Source organism: Coturnix japonica, chromosome 1 (genome assembly GCF_001577835.2).
Source record: "Coturnix japonica isolate 7356 chromosome 1, Coturnix japonica 2.1, whole genome shotgun sequence".
NCBI lineage: Eukaryota > Metazoa > Chordata > Aves > Galliformes > Phasianidae > Coturnix > Coturnix japonica.
The window spans coordinates 111,195,751-111,216,925 of NC_029516.1; the positions used below are offsets into that span (position 1 = coordinate 111,195,751).

At 38.4% G+C, this 21,175-nt stretch overlaps 1 protein-coding gene across 4 annotated transcripts; it reads right to left on the minus strand.

Moving 5' to 3' along the window:
* Positions 1–998: 998 nt before the first annotated feature.
* TLR7 (toll like receptor 7) lies at positions 999–20,872 on the minus strand. Of its 4 annotated transcripts, none has more exons than XR_001559782.2 (3): positions 16,326–20,872; positions 9,388–12,941; positions 999–3,261 (listed from the first exon to the last, which is right to left on the minus strand). XR_001559782.2 is itself a non-coding variant. In XM_015887211.2 (3 exons), the coding sequence occupies exons 2-3, from the start codon at positions 16,326–16,328 to the stop codon at positions 9,801–9,803; spliced, it is 3,144 nt and encodes a 1,047-aa protein (XP_015742697.1). In that variant the 5' UTR covers positions 16,329–16,509; positions 17,272–20,872; the 3' UTR covers positions 9,357–9,800.
* Between the last annotated feature and the right edge of the window lie 303 nt (positions 20,873–21,175).

The following is a 21,175-nucleotide window of genomic DNA, read 5'->3' on the forward strand; positions in this document are numbered from 1 at the left end:
AGGCATTGTGGCTTAGATCAAGGTGTTACAGAGATAAAGGTAAGTGGTATGGCACCCATTCAGGTTACAGTGGGACAGTGACCATAAAGTCATGTTGGTTAGAGTGAGAAAGCCTCATATTGTGTGGGAAGAGATTTTCCAGAGCAGTCACTGTAGCACCAGTTTTCTTTTCCACCCATCCCCTTCAATTCTGTGGTGCTCAGAAAGTGTTGTAATAGACACAACACTGCTTGTCACAAACCTCAACCATGTTACAGTAGGTGGAGGACTTCTGGGTAGTGTCTTCAGTAATGATTGTCTTTCAGATACCATTTCTTTAACATTTTTAAAGTTGATAAAATTGCCTTTGATATATGAAAAGTCTGGAGACCTTTCTTAGTCATATTCTTTAAGCTTAACACATCAATTCCAGTTTAGTGTAAAAATCCGAAAGTTCTAAAAGTTGTCAAAATGCACTTGAGTAACCCCTTGAATGCTCTTAAACTGTCATGACTTTAGAATAATTTATTCCCTTCGTTCTCCCAAGCCTCGCTTAAACTCAGAACTCAGTGATGTTGCTTTTCATGTACTAAAATAAGGAATTACTACAGGAGTGCAGACAAAGCAGTGAGCCCATTGTATTAAAATGACCAACGTGAATATAGATTGTATTCTGATCACTGACTTGTGAGCAAACACGTTCACATGAATAAAATATGTAGGGAACATTTGCATGAGCTACTGCAAGTCCTCAAAGACTCTCCAGTAAGTTAAGAAGTAGCCTGGAGGAATAGCTTGTATGATGAAAACAGTTATGAAGACACTATATCAATGTAACTACTATACTAGTTGCCACATTATTCAAAAACTGTTTACATTTACAATAGATGCAGAATAAGCTTGAAATATAGTTCAGTTTGCTAGTATGGCTCTTCCTACCCTACACTGCAAGGCACAATAACACAGATTAAAAATAACCTAAAGCATTTTCATGATGAACAGAAAAGAATTAAGTATGCTGAAGGAGATAACTGTTTATTTGTAGAAATGACAAATAAATGGTGGCAACAAGGTAAGTGTTTTTTCTGCAACAAACTGAACAAGAAATGCCTGTGGATTTGCAATGTAAGCACATTTCTTCTTTATCCTTTTAAAATGATATGAAGTTGTTTCCTGAATATGCTTTTATTTAATGTATAGGCATATGGATGCATATGAAATATTTCAAAGCGAATAGCTGTCATGAGAAATTTTATCATCTAAAATGAGGATAAAGCATAATGCAGAATATAGGCATTTGAGATTAATGTTGAGTCCATTTGTTTGCTCTGCAGAAAGAGTTCCCATGAAACAAGAAGTGGAAATAAGATAAAGGAGAAGATCAATAAAATGTATAAAGAAAAATAGAAGTAGAATCAATACGTACACTTGATGGTTGGGTAGGCACATGATGATCAGCAGGTAGGGGAATGTGAGGATTCATTGAGAACTAACAATCTCATGATACCCTTTCTTGAGAACAGAAATACATCAGATTCAAATTCTGATCATGATGCGATTTGTATTGTTCCATTCTGCCACCCTACAATTTCCATTTAGCTATAGTTGAAGAAATTGTCCAGATCAGTCCATGAAAAATAATTACTATATTGCTTAGACACAAAAGCTACACAGCTCTACTATACATTTGGCAATGTATTATAATCCATTGTGATTAACTTTGATGTCAGGGGAATGTTCTTTACAGAGAGAGTAGAGAGGTGCTGGAACAGGCTGCCCAGAGAGGCTGTGGATGCTCCATTCCTGGAGGTGTTCAAGGCCAGGCTGGATGGGGAGCAAGTTGAGCATTTCTTCTTTTACCTCTCTACTCATTGTGGCACTTGCTAGTTCAAAATGTCTTCCCATGAGAGACTGAAAAAGAGGAGTTTTATTTTTTCTTGTTTGAAAAGATGATTTATTCAAGAGAGAGAAAATGAGGAATTGATTTGATCATAAATCAGGGATAAGAAATGGGGGAAAGTGTCTGTAAGGAGGGCATTCTTCAGTCTACTAAAGAAAGGGATAGGAGGGGATCTGAAAGATGAGACCAGAGACATACAAAAGAGAAATAGTGCCTGTATTTCTTTTTGTTTGTTTGTTTGTTTGTTTTCAAAAATCATGAGAAGGCATTAAAACTGGAATAATCAAATTCTATTTAAGGTCTTTACAGTGTATTCTGAACATATTGGATAATATACTGTAATACAGGAAGTGAATCAGTGAACAACAGATAAGTCATGCTGATAAGTAATTAATGTATTTCCATAGTAGATAATGCAGGAGTTGTATTAGTTTTGATTAAAACATACAGTTGCAAAATAGGCTCAGTGATTTAAAAGAAATGCATAAATTTCTGTAAGAAACAGATGACAAAAAAACCCTTTATTCTCTCTCATATGTATGTGACTAACTACATGTAAAATTACCAGTACAACAAAATACTTGCAAACTGTTCCAGACTTAGACCATCAGTTCATTTTTGTTCCTGAGTATAGAATTCTACTTTGAGCAGATGTGTTTGTTTTGCACTTTTAGGTTCTTCTTTCTTTAGAATTATGTATTCAGCATGATTTACAGGGTTTGTGTCTTTTTATTTTTTTCCTTTGAATACATAAACCACGTTCTTTCTGTGAGATTTGTTGACGGATTATTCAAAATAGTTGAAACTGCGTTAATATGACATCAAAAATTACTCTTTTTCTTTGTAGCTGAAGGCGTTTTTGATATTTGTGTATGTATACATATGTGTATACATATGTGTATACATATGTATACATATGTGTATACATATACTTATTTAACTGCTAAGGGATTAATGTATTTGCTTGAAGAACAAGAATCTTGGAAGGACTAGATTTCGCCTCAGAGTGGGATTACGTACACAGAATTTCAGCCACAGGAAGTAGAAGTAAAGTGGCTGCGAAGGAGGGAGTCTTCAGTTTGTGTTTGCAACTTGTTTGTCCAGTGGAGCAAGGGTTGCTAAAATCCTTTTTTGGAAGTTGCTGTTTTTGCATCACAAAGGTGAGTTCAGAATAAATAAATGAGCACAGCTTGGTGACTGTGTTTCTACCAGCCTTCAAAATATGTTCCAAGATAACTGGAGAGTTAAGTTAGGAGATTTTATTAGGAATGAGATGTAGCATCCAGCTGCAATGTTCAAAAGCATAATCTTGTCTGAATATAATTCTTCCACATAGACCTGTGGATCTCAAATATTCTGAATATGTGGTGAGTCAGAATAATCTGTGGAAAAGAAAACAAGAATATAAGGTGAAAATTCATTTGCTTTAACTTTCAGATTTTTTTTCCTTTGTACGAGGAGAGCAATTTCAAAGAAACTCTAATCAACAGCCTCTCTCTTTGATTGAAAGTTGAACATGATTAGGAAAAATACAAGACTGGGAATGCATTTTTAAGCAACACCTACTTCTGGAACCTCTCATTTTTGTGGAGTCATTCAAAAAGTTTTAATTAAGTATGTTGGGCTTGCAGATATCACTATGCAGAGTACAGCACAGGGAATCTCAGCATCTAAGGCAGCAGAACTGAACATAGCTTGTAAAAAAAAAAAGAAAATGTTCAGAAAAAAAACATAAAATTTAAAATGAAAACCTAAGAACTTCAGTTCTGCAAGCTAACTTCAGTTTCTATGATGATACAAATCCATTGTTAATTCTTTTATCATACCATTGCTAAGAAGAGCCTGAAACATTATTTCCTTAAATGTTCTTGAGTGAGTTTGCAGTGGCAAAGACAATTATTATTTTGTGTATATTTCTTTTAAAACAGCATAGTTACCCAGGTCTGCTTTTGCTCAAAACTCTGCCATTATCAGTATGCCTCAGTAACAATAAAGGAAGGAAAGAAAAGACCAAATAGTTAAGGCCACAGAATTATACCATTGGTTATTCTGGTATCACAACTTCAGCTACATACCTTGAACAAAAATACTCTCCCACTGAAACAAAACAATAAAAAAAAAACATTTTTATATAACTTAAGTGGGCTTTCATCTACCTCAGCACAACCTCAATAATCTGTACACCCAAACTGAAAATTTATCTCTGTGAGTACATTTGATTCTCAGCTTAGCTATATTTCTAAGTAAGTAATCCCATATAAGCAGTGTGAATGTGATCGTTAACCAAGCAACACATTCAGGTTTCTTTTACAGCTTGGATGGCTAGATTCACTTTTTCAGTTTCACCATCAGGAAATACACAGTGTAGAAATGGTTTGACTTCTCTGTATCCTACTTTTCCCATTTGTACTCCTGGAGATAATGGTGGATGAATGTGTATGTCTTTTGCATTTATACGCACAACTTATCTTCCCAAATTAGGAGGCTAATTTCCACACACAGTCGATGATGATGAGCTATTTCAGAGGCAACTGGGAAGAATTATAACCTGAATGACCTAATTGTCTTGTTCACCGTAAATGAGAGCTTATTTCCATAGTTAGGTACCTTCAGATCAACATTTAGGAGAAGAGGCAAGTGGTATTCAGAAGACAAATTTTTTTTGCAGTTTTGATACCCTTTACCAAATATGAGATCTACTACAGAACAAGGATCTTTATGTGGTCTTTTAAAGACCACACAATTCATGTTCCTTTGCAGGATATCAGGTTTCCTACAAAGCACTCCAACTTCATATAATCTGAATAAGGATATACGTAAGATAATGATACGTGGAAATTAAATTAGACCTGTTTTGACTTCCAGAGGTCCTTTCCAATGTAAATCATTCTCATAGAGAGTCAACTTCAAATTCCTCACATGTGAAGCAAATTATATATTCATATAACCGTATAATAGAATCATAGAGTCATTAAAGTTGGAAAAAACATCATCTAGTCCAACCATCCGCCCACCACAAAAACTGCCCACTAAACCACATCTCTAAGAAATTCCTCTACTCTTTCCTTAAACATCTCCAAGAACAGTGACTCCATCACCTCACTGGGCAGCCTGTTCCAATGCATTACCACTCTTTCTGAGAAGAAATTCTTTATAATACCCAATCTGAACTTTCCCTGGTGCAACATGAGACTATTATAGTCTAGTCTTATTACTGTTATCTGGCAGAAACGGCCAACCTCCGTCTTGCTACAACCTCCTTTCAGGTAGTTGTATCTCCCCTGAGCCTCCTTTTTTTCCAGTTTTAACAATCCCAGTTCCCTCAGCCACTCCCCACAAGACTTGTGCACCAGACTCTTCTCAGCTTTGTTTCCCTTCTCTGAACATGTTACAAGACCTCAGTATCTTTCTTATGATGAGTGTCCCAACACCAAATGCAGTACACAAGGTGCAGCCTCATCAGAGCTGAATGCAGGAGGACAATCACCTCCGAGCTCCTGCTGGCTGCACTATTTCTGATACAAGCCAGGATGCCTTTGGCCTTTTTTACTACCTGGACACACTGCTGGCTCGTGTTAGCTGAGTGTTGACCATCAACACCCTTGGATTCTTTTCCTCCACACAGCTTCCCAGCCACCCTGCCCCAAGCCTGTAGCATTGCCTGGGGTTGTGGAGCAAGATCTGATGCTTGGTCTTCTTGAACTTCACCACATTGGTTCCAGCCCATTGATCCAGCCTGTCCAGATACCTCTGTAGGGCCTTCCTACCCCAGGCAGATCAGTACTTTCACTCAACTGTGTTGTCTGCATATTTTCTGAGAGTGCAATCAATTCTCTTACCCAAATATTCAGTAAAGATCTTAAACAGAATGGGTCCCAATACCAACCTCTGGGGAACAACACTCACAACCAGTCACCAGCTGTATTTAGCTCAGTTGGTCACCACTCTCACTATGCTTCAAGAAGGGGTGTTACACACCACTTTTCACTGAGTTTAATTCAGTTTTAATTGTTCTTCTTGTGCCATAATAATGATACCCCCATATCTATAAACACTGCATTTTTATGCTGATCGTAGAAGAATTGTAAAAATCTTACAAATTTGCCAACATTCCCCTTCCCTTCTTTCTGCTTCCCCCTACTCCATGTGTAGCTGTTTCAGGCCATGAAGACTAAATACCAAGTGTAGTCATTATCTGGTATAATCTTGCTAATGAAACAGAGAATGATGAAGAACGATTTCGGTTATCACATTTGCTGTTTATAATATTTCTGATATTTTTTCTGTCCATGTGATATTGAGGACCAGCTTGTCACTGGCTGCATATGTAAATCTGGAGCAAGATGATGACTCATGTAACTGAAGACATCTGCAGCGCACTCGCCTACATCTGACCTAGTCACCATAAGAACACCTCATGGTTAATGGGGAGAAATCCTACTTTTGTTGTGCAACCACTTTGACTCACCTTAAGCCGCTCCATTAGGATAAGTGATATTTATCAAATGACTCTATCTCACCTCTGAAAAGAGAATGAAGCTTAAACCTGTTAATGTAGCTGTAGTTGTCCGCTGTTAGGTTTGCCAAATATCCTCACCCTCTTCCTTATTGACTTCCTGCCAGTTCACAAGATATACCATTATAAAACCATACGTAACTGGAATAGAAAACCTCTCACTCTACAGTGCTGGATAATTTCAGACACTCCTACACCAATCACGCAAGTAATACCTGAAGTCAAAAATCCATCGTTTAATTCTGTCAAAGAACTTCCATTTCTTGGTGCTTCATTATAATAAAAGATTCCAGAAGGGACAAGGGACATGCTTATTTAATAAATGCATTCACTAACAACAACAATAAAACAAAAAATATTAAAACAAATTCTGTTGTTTTTTGAGTACAGGAGTAATCTTTAACCTGAAAAACATGTGAAGTCCTGGACAATAGGTGGCCTTCTCAGTACATGTCCTGAAGCATTTAAGGAGAAGGATGTCTTATCTAACTGGGCAGGTACATCCTCTCCAAAGTACCATGGAACACAGAAATAGAATAAGAGATGCAGAAATTATCATTTTAGCTTAAAATAAAATAAAAAAATAAATAAAAAAGATATAGAAATTGGTGTTTCAGTCTTTCTCCTCATTCTCTCCTTGTTCCCCTGGCTATGTGTTTATTTGCAGGGGAAAACACAGGTATTGCAAAGTGTTTTGCCAAATGAAACTGACAGTGGGCTCATTTCTCTGTAACGAAGGCTCTGTCTGAGAGAACTATCCCTAACAGTGTGTGGTGCCACGTCAGTAGATATCTTGATTTCCACTTCAGATCATAGCACTGGTCAATATCTCTCTCAGAGAGAGAGAGGGTACATGCAGCATCCTTGGCCTCTCTGTGATCTTGTGCTACAGCGTGAGTAAGTCCCTTGCCACACCACAAGCTCAGAGTTTTGTATATATACCAATTGCCACTCATTGCATACCCATCCTTTGGTCATTTCTCAGAGGAAGATTAGAAAACACTTCTCTCAACTTCAGGTATGCCAAGTGATTTTATGCCCCAGAACTATCCACTCAGGCTGAGAAAGAGAAAAGTGCTCTGGACAGAGGTGCTTTGGGGAGAAAGGGAAACATGGTATGACAGTAACTGAAGGATAGAAGTTCTTATTTTTAGCATTCATTTATGAAGAGATTTGCAATAGATCTCACGTTATTCTATTTGCAGACACAGATTTTTTAGGTTTACAAACACAGTCATTACAAGGCATTCCTTAAAATACAACCATAAAACATCCACTCTGCTAACTAGGCCCTCCTCTTTCTCATGCTTCAGTTGTTCACCAATAAAACTGTTGTGACAAACTGGGTGAAAAATAACCCTCTTATTTTCTGTAATATTATGTGAAGTTTGTCTTTTTGTTTTGCTATTTTTGTGTGTGTGTGTTTGCATTCTTGTGTGCCTGGTTGCCTAGAACTAAAACAAAAAAGGAGTTGTTTGAGGAAAGGACTGAGCAGAAATCACAGAATCATCAAGGTTGGAAAAGACCTACAAGATGATCCAGTCCAACCATCCACCCATCACCAATAGTTGTCATTAAACCATGTCCCTCAACGCAACATTGAAATGTTCCTTGAACACCTCTAGGTCAGTGACTCCACCACCTCCTTGGGCAGCCAATTCCACTGCCTGACCATTCTTTCAGAGAAGTAGTGTTTTCTAACATCCAGCCTGAACATCCCCTGGCACAGCTTGAAGCCATTCCCTCTAGTCCTATCACCAGGCTTCAAATGTAGGTAAAGAAGTGCAGGGGGCAGCTAAGTACATTCTAAGTAGTAGAAAGGCTTTGAGAGAGATGAGAGAAGCTGTCCAAACTTCACTGTAAACAGAAGTGCAAGGCATAACACACATAAGTTTATACTGTCATTGAAAAGACTTCAGCTGTATTAATTTCATGTGTTTTTATGAGAATGCACTATGACCTAAAGCAGGGAGTAGGCTCAAGTATTTGTTTTTCTGAACAGTGCTCCTTTTCCTCTTTAGAATGGCTCTAAAGTCAAGCCCATTCCCCATTTTACACTTTCAGCAACTGCTGTGGGAAATAGACTTGCCGGGAGAACAAGGAGGCAAAGGAAGTACTTTAATTGTGTTTTGTTTTGGAGAAAGTGAGGGCAGGCATAGGCAAATGATTCAGCCACTTCAGCATGGTCCCATGTTCCAGCACTGGCTGGATCTGCTGACATGGTGCCAGTTCATAAACATGGAGGGCGCTGGTGGAAACAGGGAAGCTGCACTTCTAAAGATGACTGGACGGGACTGGAGAGAAAGTCTGAGACTCCAGGAAACAGCTCGGAGAGCAATCAAGAAAGTGAGTGAAATGCAAAATGAATGTATCGTTTGGAAATTATCAGTAAGTTGGAGGATTTCTACTGCATCATAATGTAGCCAGTGCTTTTACTATTCTTTCCATCTCTCTCAACTTCTTTTTTTCTTCCTACCATTTTTCTTTTTCTTTCTTTTCTTTTCTTTTTTTTTTTTTTTAATCCCCTCAGCTTATCCTTGCTGGCCTGCTTTCCTTCCTCACTCCCTTGCACAAGCTCCATGCAAAGACACTCTTTACCTTGTAACTCCTCTTTACCCACAGCCTGAAAGCTCTTCTGACTCGTCTTCTCTCACATTTTCCTATTTTAGTACATGCAAGTTCTTCAAAATCTCTCCAATTTTCAACCTTTGTGACAATGCAGCGATGGGAGATCTCCCATACCACATCCAAGTCCTTGCCAGAAGTTCCTCTAGCATATCATCTCCCCAGTGGCTAGAGCTGTTGCCCAGTCAAGCAGAGATGGTAGGCTCAGCAGATGGATGCCTGAGTTGAAAAGATAATTGTGCATACATTTCACCAACTCCTAAAAACGAAATTCACCTAAAGTATTTTATGAAATTAACATTTTCTGTTTTTCCTGTTTTCATAAATACACACAAATGCATTAACAATAATTTTCTATTGACATTACATTTACTCCAACAGTGATCCAAACAGCAGCAAACTTAAGCATGGCCAGACTCCTCCAGGCAGCTTGGGAACTAGAGCTGAGCAATTGTCTCACTCACACTTGACCCAGCCAGGTGATGTCAGATGTTCTCTAGAGAACTGAAACTAGGAGTGGTGACAGTGTTGCATCATCTTCTCTTGCTGCAAATGCTGGATGAGGTGTGCATCAGCTAAACATCTGTGCTGGCAACTGTTTATAGTTAATGTTGTCATAGCAAAACAAGTGAATTATTATCTTTGGAACAGATTGTGCGTTTCACTTTCAGCTATCATATCTCAATTATATTTACCCCCTCCACTTCCACATTTTCTCCATAGCAAGTTCAGTATCTTTTCCTCACCACACATAAAAGTATTTTACAGGGAGTGGTAAAGTTAAACAGTTTCCTGGAGAAGTTTGTTGTAAGCCAGGGTATTGTTCATAGCTATGGCATTTTTCAGACATTGCCAGAAGTAGGGCTGAGATCGAGGATTAGTTGGCCATTCCAGAACAGAACTTCTGCACAGCCTCTTCCTCAGCTGAACATATCGGGACTTCTGTAATACTTTCTCAAGAAATATCAAGATAATCACATCAATTTTTTCATCTAGAAGTCGTTGGTGGGCCATGAAAAATGTTGTCTTGAAAGAGCCACTTTTAATATACTTGTTGGTCAGCACAAATATGGTCTTTTTGCTCAGTTGAATGCTCTGGGAAAGGTTGTCAAAGACTGGCTGACCTGGAAGCCAGTCTCTTTCTTCCAAACATAAATTGAACTGTCTGGATTTTTGATCTTCCAGCTTTTCAACCAATTCTGTCATCACCCATTCATTCACAGCCAGATCTGAATTGTCATAGGCAATAAAAGCATCATAGCAGGCATCTGGTAAAGGTAAGCGTCTATAGCCCTTCAACTTGGCAGTGCAGTAATGATAGCTATACCACACATCCCAGAAATAGAGGTGATTCATAACTGCAAACATCATTAAACTTAGGACAGCTGAAGTTGATAAAGCATACATGATCAGATAGGATGTGTCTAGCTCACAGGTATTCAGATCCAGGAATACCACACTCCTTCCTCTGTGTGCCCCTGGGCCAGAACAAGTCACATCTGTGGCCAAAAGAGGAATTGTCACTTGAGTTTGATTTATCCACCTAACAAACCACACTGCATCACAATTGCACTTGAAAGGATTGTTGTGTAAAAGCAGCATCCTCAGGTTGTTTATGACATTTTCAGGGAAGCTAGATTTCTTAATTATTTGGATCTTGTTTGAACTGAGGTCCAAGTATGACAGTTGAATGGCACCTCTGAGAAAATATTTGGTTAACCGTGTAATATGATTGTTTCGCAGTATCAGTTGTTGGAGAGTTGAAGTGCAATTGGACAGCTCTCGGGGAACAGTAGTCAGAAGGTTATTGCTGAGGTCCAGAGTTACTAGTTTGGTCAGGAAGTGGAGTTTTCCCCAGTTGAATGACTTCAACCGGTTACTGGTTAAGTTCAGTACCTTGAGTTCTGGAGGCATAGCTTCAAAAACATCAGGAGGTAAAAAGCTGAGCATGTTAGAGGAAATATCCAGTTGTTCCAGATTGGTCAGATTCTTGAAGAACGACAGGTATTCCTTCTTCCCGTCTGCCCAGAAAACATCTAAACGATTTCCTCTAAATTCTAAAGTTTGAAGAGATTGGCTTTCCATTCCTGTGCTAATAGAAGTAGAAATCTCATTCTCATTCATCATCAGCTTCTTCAGATAGGCCAAGTTTTTCATAAAACTAAGCACATGGCTAACACCTTCTGCCAGAAAGTAATGCTTGTTATTGCTCAGATCTAGAATTTCTAGATATTTCAGCTCTTTGAAAGCAGTTGAGTATAGCAAATCAATCCTGTTGTTAGAAAAATCCAGATATTTCAATCCAGACAGGTAGCTGAATTCACTTCCATTTAAAGTTTGACTTATGGCATTGCCTGACAAGTTGAGGCATTTGAGGAAACTAAGATCCTGGAAGTCTATGGAGTTAACAAAAAATATATTGTTTCTGCTTAAATCTAGAGTTTGTCCATAACTCATGCAGTCTCCATTGACTGAAGGTTGGTAGGAGTCAGCCTCTTTGTCTTTGGACTTGCAACTTCGACCATACTCATCATACCTAAAGTAATGCATCTCTTGTAAAACTTGCCTGCTGTATTGCTCTACTGTAATCCTGGGATCAGAGCAAAATCCATAAATGTTACTTTCACCCGAAGAAGGAGAAATTTTATTCACTGAGAGATCTATGACTTTTAGGGCTTGGAATTTCTTGAACACTCTTAGGTCAGCAATTTTGATAAAATTAGTCCCAAGATCCAATACTGTCAGATTTTTAAGACTGAGCAATGGATCTAGATTTCCTTCTCTCAGTTCTTTAAACACATAACCCTTGATTCTTAGGATTTCCAGGTTAGAGAGGGAAGAAAATGTCTTGGACAGATTCAAGGATGGAGAATACATCTGCAATTCAAAATTAAAGGACAAATCCAGCTCTACAAGACTGGGGATAAGCTTCAAAAACTGAGCGTCTCCAATCTCCTTTATGAGGAAATTTTGAGAGAGGTCAAGATTTTTGAGATTCTTGATGTTTTTAAACCAGCTGCTTGGTATACTCCGAAGAGAGTTACTATGAAGTCTCAAAACTCTTAATTTTTTCAAGGAATAAAAAGCTTTTGAATGAATCTTAATTGAGACATTGGGGCAGGGAGTACAAGGATATGGGGCGTTATAGCAACGTGGGCAATTGCCACTGAGATCAAGAATTTCTAGGTTGTAAAGGGTACTTAAATCATGTTCCTGAACCTCTTGAATTCTGTTATTGTAAATATACAATTCCTTTAAAGTTGAAGACAAGTTGGGTGGAATAAAAGTTAAGTTATTAGACTTGAGGGATAGTACTGTCAAATTTTTCAGATTCAGAAAGGCTGTTTTTTCAATTTCAAATGAAATATTACATGGATTACGGTAGTAACAGTTCTGTCCCAGATACAATAGTTCTATATTTCTTAGCTCTGAAAAAGTGTTTTTCTTAATAGAAAAAATTTTATTGGCTTCCAAACTCAGCAAACGTAAAGTATCAGGAAGACCCCGGGGTATTTCTGACAGTTGGTTTGCATCCAAGTACAATGACTTCAGTCTAGTCAGAGCAGCAAAACTGCCATTCTCAATTGTTGGTGGTGTGGTGCACACGTTATCTTTGGGCCCCAGTCTGGGAGGCACGCAGTTGCATCTGAAGTCAATCTCCACAAGGTTTTCAAGCTGAATAAAGGATGCTGAAGAGATATGAGGGATATGGTTAATAGTCAGGGTCAGGTTAGTTGCATTTGCAGGGATCCCTCTGGGGACTTCCGTGAGGCGGCGATCACTGCAGTCTACTCTCACAGTACCTTCAAAGGCTTCCACATCACAGGGTAAAGTTTTGGGAAACCAGTTTCCTGACAGCAGCATTGGAAATAAGAAGAGCAAGACAAACAGCAATGCATTTGATGTCTTTGCATGTTGTACCTAAAAATAAGGAAGTAGGGAGGTATTAATCAAATGCAATGGTAATAAATGTCATAGGACATCAAATGTACCATGTACCGGGGTAAACCAAACACATGGCTAACCTAGGATTCTTTTTCATGCTGGCCAGAAATGGATTTGTAGGAAAGATTCTATGTCTGGGGGAAGACATGTATTGACATTTCCTCAAATGCTTTTTTTTTCCTCTATTATAATTAAATATTGCACCGATAAGACAAATATCACTCCCAAAATAATGAAACATAAAGAAATTAAAGAATCTTCTAAAAAACATACAAGCCAAAAACAAACAAACAAACAAACAAACAAAAACAACCAACCAACCAAACAAAAAAAACCAAAAAAACAAAAAAACCCAGCAAGGTATGTAATTAAGCCTGTTTCTGTGAATTTCCTTTATTTAAGGGTAAGCAGTGTTAGATATCCAACAGATTGCAGTTGCAAAATACACCTAAATGAACAAAGTAAATTTTGAGAAGCAATTGAACCAAAGAAAATATATAGCCAGTTAAAATCCAGCATAAAATTTCAGAAGCACACAAACAGCTGCATGTCTAATTCAAATTTCATGTAAGCGTTCTTCATTTGTTATAAGCCAGAATACTTGCAGGGTTAACCAAAACCAGCCAATGGCTGTGACTCAGACAACCAGACAATAGCAGCTTGCATTTTCACTGTCCAACACGGAGAGAGGGCCCAGAGGTCTCTTATGTTAGTTGTAGGTGTAAATATAAAAATAAAAGGCATTTAAAAATTGAGTATGTCTCTTAAAAGAGTTATAATAATTCAGTGCATTCAAGGACCCACTCACTGCATAGACAGCATGGGAAAACACTACTGAGAGTTCCCTTGAATATGTTTAGTATATGACATTGATTGACGTGGACTTCCTGTTTTATGCTCTGTTTACATACAGTAGTGTATCCTTTCAGTATGGAAGTATAACTGTGTTCCTTTGTTATTCCAGATAACAGTACTAAATCTCCTGTTCATCTCCATATCTGGAGGAGAGCTATACTGACTAGAGAGGCAGCAAAAGGCAGAGAAGCTAGGTCAGATCTCTCACAGCGCTGCGCTTCTGCTCTCTAGATTCGACAACCAGATAGAATCGCTTTGGGGATTCATTCAGTCAGCTTTTGAATATAAGGCTTCAGTATGGGTGGAAAAATGCAAAAATCCAATGCAGATCTTGTGCTCTCTATTCTGGCATTTGAAAATCATAAAATATTCCTGGAAGCCCTTTCTCCACCATGATCCCATTTCCTTTTCTGAAGAAGAGCTACAGAGTTTTCTTCTCTTCAGTGAGTCCACAGAAAATGGAAACGTGGTTAAATATCCAGATTGGTAGCCATAGTCCAACATTCTTACAATTACTCAAGGAAAGCTGCTCATGATTTCCTAACCAGTGAGTCATATCTCATTATTTTCAACTCTTGTGAATCATCAGTTGTATCAAAATAACCTTCATTTGGTATATATTAATTCACTTTGGAAATTCACCCAGAATGAAGACATGGAACAGTTCATTCACCAGTGTCTTTAGTACAGTCTCACCAGTCAACTTTAGAGGATGCTTAACTTCCTATTTCCTAAAGTAGACAAGCACTTGAATAAAAACAATGAATAAGAACAATCAGAGCAAGATGGGAGCTAATGTGGAGAAGATAAAATACACTTGTTTCATTTGACTGCCCCGATTTTTTTTAAAGACTTCTTTATTTCTGAATTAATATGTGCAAGAAAGTGGGAGGGAGAAGGAGGGACCCTACCATTGAAATTAATTACATAGAAAACTAAGGGTCTGTCTTTCAATAAAAAGATGAAATTTGGGTATGTTATTGTGAACATTCTGCCTTCCTTCTTTACAAGGAATTATTCACATAAATGACATTTCACTAGACTAGCAAAACTGCTAAGTGACAGTGAATTTAGTTTTATTTATTGGTGCACTTCAACCAAGTCCATGCCATGACAGCAAGCCTGGGAAAAAGAATGTCCTTGGCAACCACTGGAATCTGTGTTGAATGGCTATTTTAAAATAAGGAAGGAAAACCTGCTGCAAACCACAGGTTTGCTGCTGTTGAGGAAAAGTTAGTCAGAATCAAGTTTTTAGGGTTGCTAAGCCAAGTCAAACCCCTCCATTCAAGCTCTAATTTAGGACTTGGGCAACATGACATTGCTACCTAGATCATCACCAACTTAATCCATGCATTTGTACTCAGATACGACACTCAGGGACTAAATTCTAGGCACTTATCTGTGTTCCTCAGTGCAGTGCCTTCAGCCTTGACTGCACTGGAATCTAGAAGTAAGCAGGAGAGGAGACTGGGGCCCCTCTGCAATTCTGCTTAGCCCTCACAGCATGGAGGGAGCTGCCTGGGTATAGAGACACTGCACTACTAGAGGCCTGAAAGGAGGTGCAATGAATCTGGGACATCAAAGTCTTCAGGAACATCTTTGAAAGTTCCTTCAGCTGTCAAAAAATTGCCTACCAAGACTTGTAAAATGCTCAGATTTTGAACACACACCTGCTTCTGTATTTTTAGGAATATGGGTGCCTTTGCAGAGCTAGCGCCTTGCTGTTAGACACCTTGTGTTTCATTTCTCTGCAAAACTTGCATCTCCATGTCCCTCTAATGTGTTATTTCACATGCAAATTGTTGCAGTCAAGTGCTGTGTAACTGTCTACACGCAACACACTTTGTGCCCATTACTGTACTAGAAAAAAAATAAAGAAGACAGATGAAATGAAAAGAAGTAAGCAATCACAGAATCAAAAGGGGTGGAAGGGACCTCTGGATGTCATATAGTCTACACCTATGCTAATGCTGGTTCCTAACAGTAGGCAGTATTGACTAGTGCAGAAGTCCTTGCATTCAGAAATGTAGTTTAGAAGTACAGCTAAGATATGCATGTGAGATGTCCCTTTCTCTGTGATTTGCATTTGTGTTTAAGATTTCAGAAATACTTATATTCCAATATTAACTGAGCACATGCACAAACCTGTAATTGAACTCCATTTGATTTGTGGCATTCTTCAAATATTCAGAAACAGCAGGGCTAGATGTTTTGTAATGAAGCTTTTCTGTAAGCGTTCCTTAAGCATTTTAAAAGGTGGAAGCACAAAAAGCCAGAAAGCAACAAGCAACACAGAAATTACATCTAGTGGAAAATACTTTACTATACTCTTCCTGTAGTATATTAGCATAAAACTCTCATTTCCTATCATTAAAATTGCAACTTACAGACACCCCAGCAAATTTGGGCATTTAAAAGCAAAATAGGAGAATATACTCTTGAAAACCTTTTCCAGCAGCTCCAACCCAAGAGCACTAATAACTTTAAAGTGAAATGTTCACCTACCATTTTCCGTGCGCTATCACCTCTGAAGGATTTGTCATAAGACAAAACTATAAATCAGAGCAGAAGAAAACAGTGTAGAAGAGGTCTTCGCTGGTTCAGATCCGGTAGAGAGGAGCGGCATAACTCACTCAAGACAACAGCAGCAACCACTGCTTTATTGTTCTTCTCTTCAGCTGAACTGCAGCTTGAGAAAGAATTAAACATGAAACAACTGCTGCAATCCACTTCCTCAAATATCTGGCTTTAAAATTAAAACGGCACTACCTCCGTTACTCCTCCACTCCCCATAAAAATAACTGAGTGCTCAATTTTTTTTCCTTATTAAGCAAATTCCCCCATTGCTCGCAAATCTATGTGCTGTTGCAACAAAAGGTTTTTTTGTTGTTGTTGTTTAGTTTTCATCTTATGGTGAAAATTTCTCTGTTCTCTGCCACTTTTGAGCATGCTTTTCATTTTAATCTTTGTTGTCTACCAGTCCATAGTGTTAGACCTCAAGGAACTATAAAGACTCCAAGATGCCATGGGGAAACCCAAAGGAACGTTTGGAATGAGAAAGCAACGTAAATCACATAGGAGAGATGTGTTACGCAAACGCAGCATTCACTTCAGACAACATAGATTTGCAGAAGCTTGAGTTCCTTCTTTTTTTTATGCTTTTAAGTGCAAGCTCTATGACCACAAAGAGACAAAGTGAGACCGACATTAACAATATTTTAGATTTGGAAGTTTAATTCTTTCTTTTATTATTATTATCGGAGGTTCATTTCTGTTGCTAACAGCTTCAAGAGCTGGCCCTTAACTGAGACCTGCTTGTGTGCCTGATGTAAGCAGATAAGTCTCTCAAGATTAATTCTTTGTGGAAGAACGTCTATTAAGTGAATGAGACTTGGGGGAAGGGAACCAAAACAAACCAGAAAAGCAGAGCAGAAAGTGAGCTTCAACTTACCTGTGGCTGTTCACTTCATTGTAAAGCAAATGTGCTTAATTGTGTCATCATATGTAGTAGAATGGCAGGGCATAGACTGAACTGCAACCGTTGACTTCTTCAATCATCTCTCTGGTGCATTACACTGGAGCAGACCTTAAGCACGAGGTGCTTAACGTCCACTAACATTAGTTACATGCCAGTTTTCTAAGGCACAGTGCACAGCCACCTAACCCAGCGACTCTCTATGGCCACCCACAGCCTTTGGAAACCTCCCCGGCAATCTGCAGCTTCAAACTTTGACAGCTTCGATAGCTGCACCATCACATTGGTGTCTCTTTTGGACTAAGATTGATATAATTTTTCTCATATTAGGAACTGCCCATCACTCAGCCAAGAGCATGAGAGTTTCAATTCCGCACAGAGTGAAACTGCAACTTTAGCTGAACATCAACTGCATCAACTGAATCACAAAGTGCAAATGTTGTTTTTCTTTTTTTTAGTACAGGCAGCCAAACACAGTCATATTTTCCTATGAGTGGCATAAGCAAGGAGGAGCTCAGGATTCACAAACTTCAGAGCTATAATTTGGTTTCTAGAGGCAGAGGGAGTCATTAACTCGTTGATTTTTAAAGTACAGGTTTCCCTCAGACTTTGTGCAAAATCTCTTTGGACTTCTGTGAAACATCAAGTAACTGAAAGCAGCAAAGTCCTTTCTACCACATCACGCGTTGGGAAAAGACACATTAGTCACAACACATGTATTCTGCCACATCTGTGAACAGAGAACACAACTTAAACAGAGTAAGAGACTTTAACATCCCTCATGCTCTGATTTGCCTTTCACTGAGATTGAAATCAGACCGATGAACGTAGACTTGTGATGTAATTTTTTTTTTTCTGAATTAAAACTTACAGAATATTGCTGTAGCCTATTTACAAAATCAGGATTCTGCTGCATTTGCTTTAAAGCTGGGATGGCATAGTTCACGTTGTAAAGTTCTACGCTAATGTCTTTCCTCTAAAGAGATAACCCTCACACCAATCATAATGATAGCACCCAACTATTCATGGTGAATATCCCTTTGAGTGTATCGTTGCCTAATTTACCAAGGAAATTATCACAGAAATTGCACAATTTTTGAAATACATAAGCTGACCCCTTAAGCCACTGCAGACAGATGTACAAAGCAAACCACAGAGAAAAATGGATAGCAGAATTGAGGAAATGATAACAAAATCATCCGCAGAAAGCTTAAGGAGCACACAAACATAGAACCTTTGCTGACAGCAGTTGTAGAAATGCATTCTTAGGCACTAAAAATAACCAAAACAGTAAACTGAATACAACAGCAGGGCAGAACAGCCTACATCAAGGATAAAGAGTGGCCCTCAGCATCCCAGAAGTAGAAATCCCCATTTCATTTCAGAAATTCCAACTTCTAAAAACCAATTACTCAGGCAATCACAGTGCCAAGATTGACCACCTGGTATTTCCAAATCAATTATGCATTTCTGAAAGCATAGGTGCTTGGCATTCCTGTTACTGAGTCTCTGACAAAGCAGGGAGTCGGCATCTAAAAATGCCCCAAATAAGACAGTTTCTATGCTCAGTGCTGCCTCTGTAGCCCTCCTGTTCCCCTCTTCCTAAGTGGTTAATAGATAGGATAGCCTAAGGCATGACTTCTTTCCTCTGCAGAAGGAACAGAAGTGCATTTATTGCTTGGATAACCTCAAATCCTATTTCTTACTGGTGAAATGGCTAGCCTACAGGACCATGGTGATTTGAAAAGCTTCATGTAGATAATCTTGCCATGGCATATGATATTTTTCTTAAGCAAGAGGGAGTGCTAAAGTAGCTTTTGCATAACAAACTGAAACATGGACACTGATAAACCCACTCAAACAAAAAAAGAAAGAAAATATCTTAAGATTAGGCCAAACAATTGTAAGACATACAGATATGCCAGTTTATCAGGCTTTTAGATATGATGCAACCTTATGTTCTCATTTACTATGAGGTTTGATATTGCCTTTAAAAAAAAACTTTAAAGGCTCCTCAAATAAGCACAGATATCTATTTGTATACACACGCATGCTGATGTTCACTCAATTTCTGCACTAACTACCTGGGAGCTCAAATCAACATTTAATAATTTTTCCCTCTTTTACCTTTCCCTCCACAAACAGCACAGCCCTAGAGAAGAGATGACTGAACACACTCACAGGTGTCTGACAGGGATGGATTTAACTTTTTAATAGCAGCCTGCACATTGCTATGTTTCGGGCTTGTGAACAACACTGTGTTGACACCAGGGATTTTGCTATTGCCAAGCAGCAATTGCAGCACTGATGATTTCTCTGTTTCCCACTCTACAGGATGAGGTAAAGATGCTGGGAGAGGGGTCAGCTGACCTCAGTTTACCCAAAAGGGACATTCTTTACCCTATACCACTGTGGTAAGGGATAGAGCCACATGGGGAAGTTTTTTCCAAGGAGCCATTGTTCAGTGTGACTCACATACCAGGCTGCTAGCAGGAAGCAGCAACTTATTGCTTCTACAGTACATTCGCCATCCACTCTCTTCTTTATTAAACTATCATATCCATTCACAAGTCTTTCTCCATTTTTGTCCTTCTAAGTCTCTCCTCCCACCTGCTAGCATGGAGTGAACAAGCAGCTAGGTGTGAGTTAGGCTGCCAGACAACATTAACCCACCCGCCAGCTAACAGAGAGGGGACCTGTGCAGCACACATGCACATTTACACCCGTGTTCAGATACATTCCCAGTAGTCCATTGCCTCAATAACATGACCTGGTCCTTTGACATTACAACACTGGAGTCTATAGCAAAAGCTTTCAGAAAGACTGAAAACTTTAAGTACTTTTATTGAGACAGGCAAAAGATTTGTATTTCCCATTAGGGCAGCAGAATGGAACTAGTCAAAAAGTCAAAACAAGTTTTGTAAATGGCAGCTAAAACTGCTATGCAGTCTAGTATTTTTTTTTCCTTTTATCTTAAAATAATAATACTTAAAATTCCTACCTAACTGAACTCTGCTAACTAATCTTCACATGGAAATCCCAAAATGAGCCAGGGAATATTTAGAGCATTCAAAAGCCTTAAAATAAAACCATCAAGTTTTCTACCTCCACAAAAGGCAATTTCTATGACTGTCATATGCTGTCAAAATGGATGGGGTATTTCACCCATAGCTTCACCACCCCTTCAAATGTGGAAGATGTGGCAGACACAGCAAACATTACTGTATTCTTCTTCTCTTTCCTTGCCATCTAATCTTATTAAATACAGTGGAGTGGCTTTGATTACAACAACTTGAGAAATAAAAGCTTCAGCTGTTCATAAATCATTAATTGAAATTCCCATAGTTATTTAAACATTGTGTCATTCTCAGAGTGTATGAGGGAGAAGGATGATCTTATTATATAGCTGTGGACCGGTCTGGTGTGAATAACAGTTCATTCTCATACCCAAGACAGCTGTGACATGATTTATGAGCAAGGTTTGCATGGCTATCACTGCATTCTTCCCTATTTGACCTGTGTAGGGGAAGAAAAAAAAAAAAGTAACTGAAGAATAAAAGCCATCTCTTTAGAGAAGTAATTTAAGTAATTTTAATGTTATTGTTTACAATACTGATGTGTAATAAGGGCAGACAATGCAGCATAAACAATAATGTGATTTACAAACAGAGCAACTGATGCCATATATTAAGTTTATTGTATACCTTACACACAGCGATAAGGTCTACATTTTGGTAAAATTATGCAACCATAGACTTTGACTGAAAAATTAACTGCAAGGTAATATTTTCAAGATAGTAGGAAAAATAATCTTACATTTAAGAATCATTTTACTAGTGAGAATAATATAATTTTCATTGTATTATGAAGTATTTTTTAA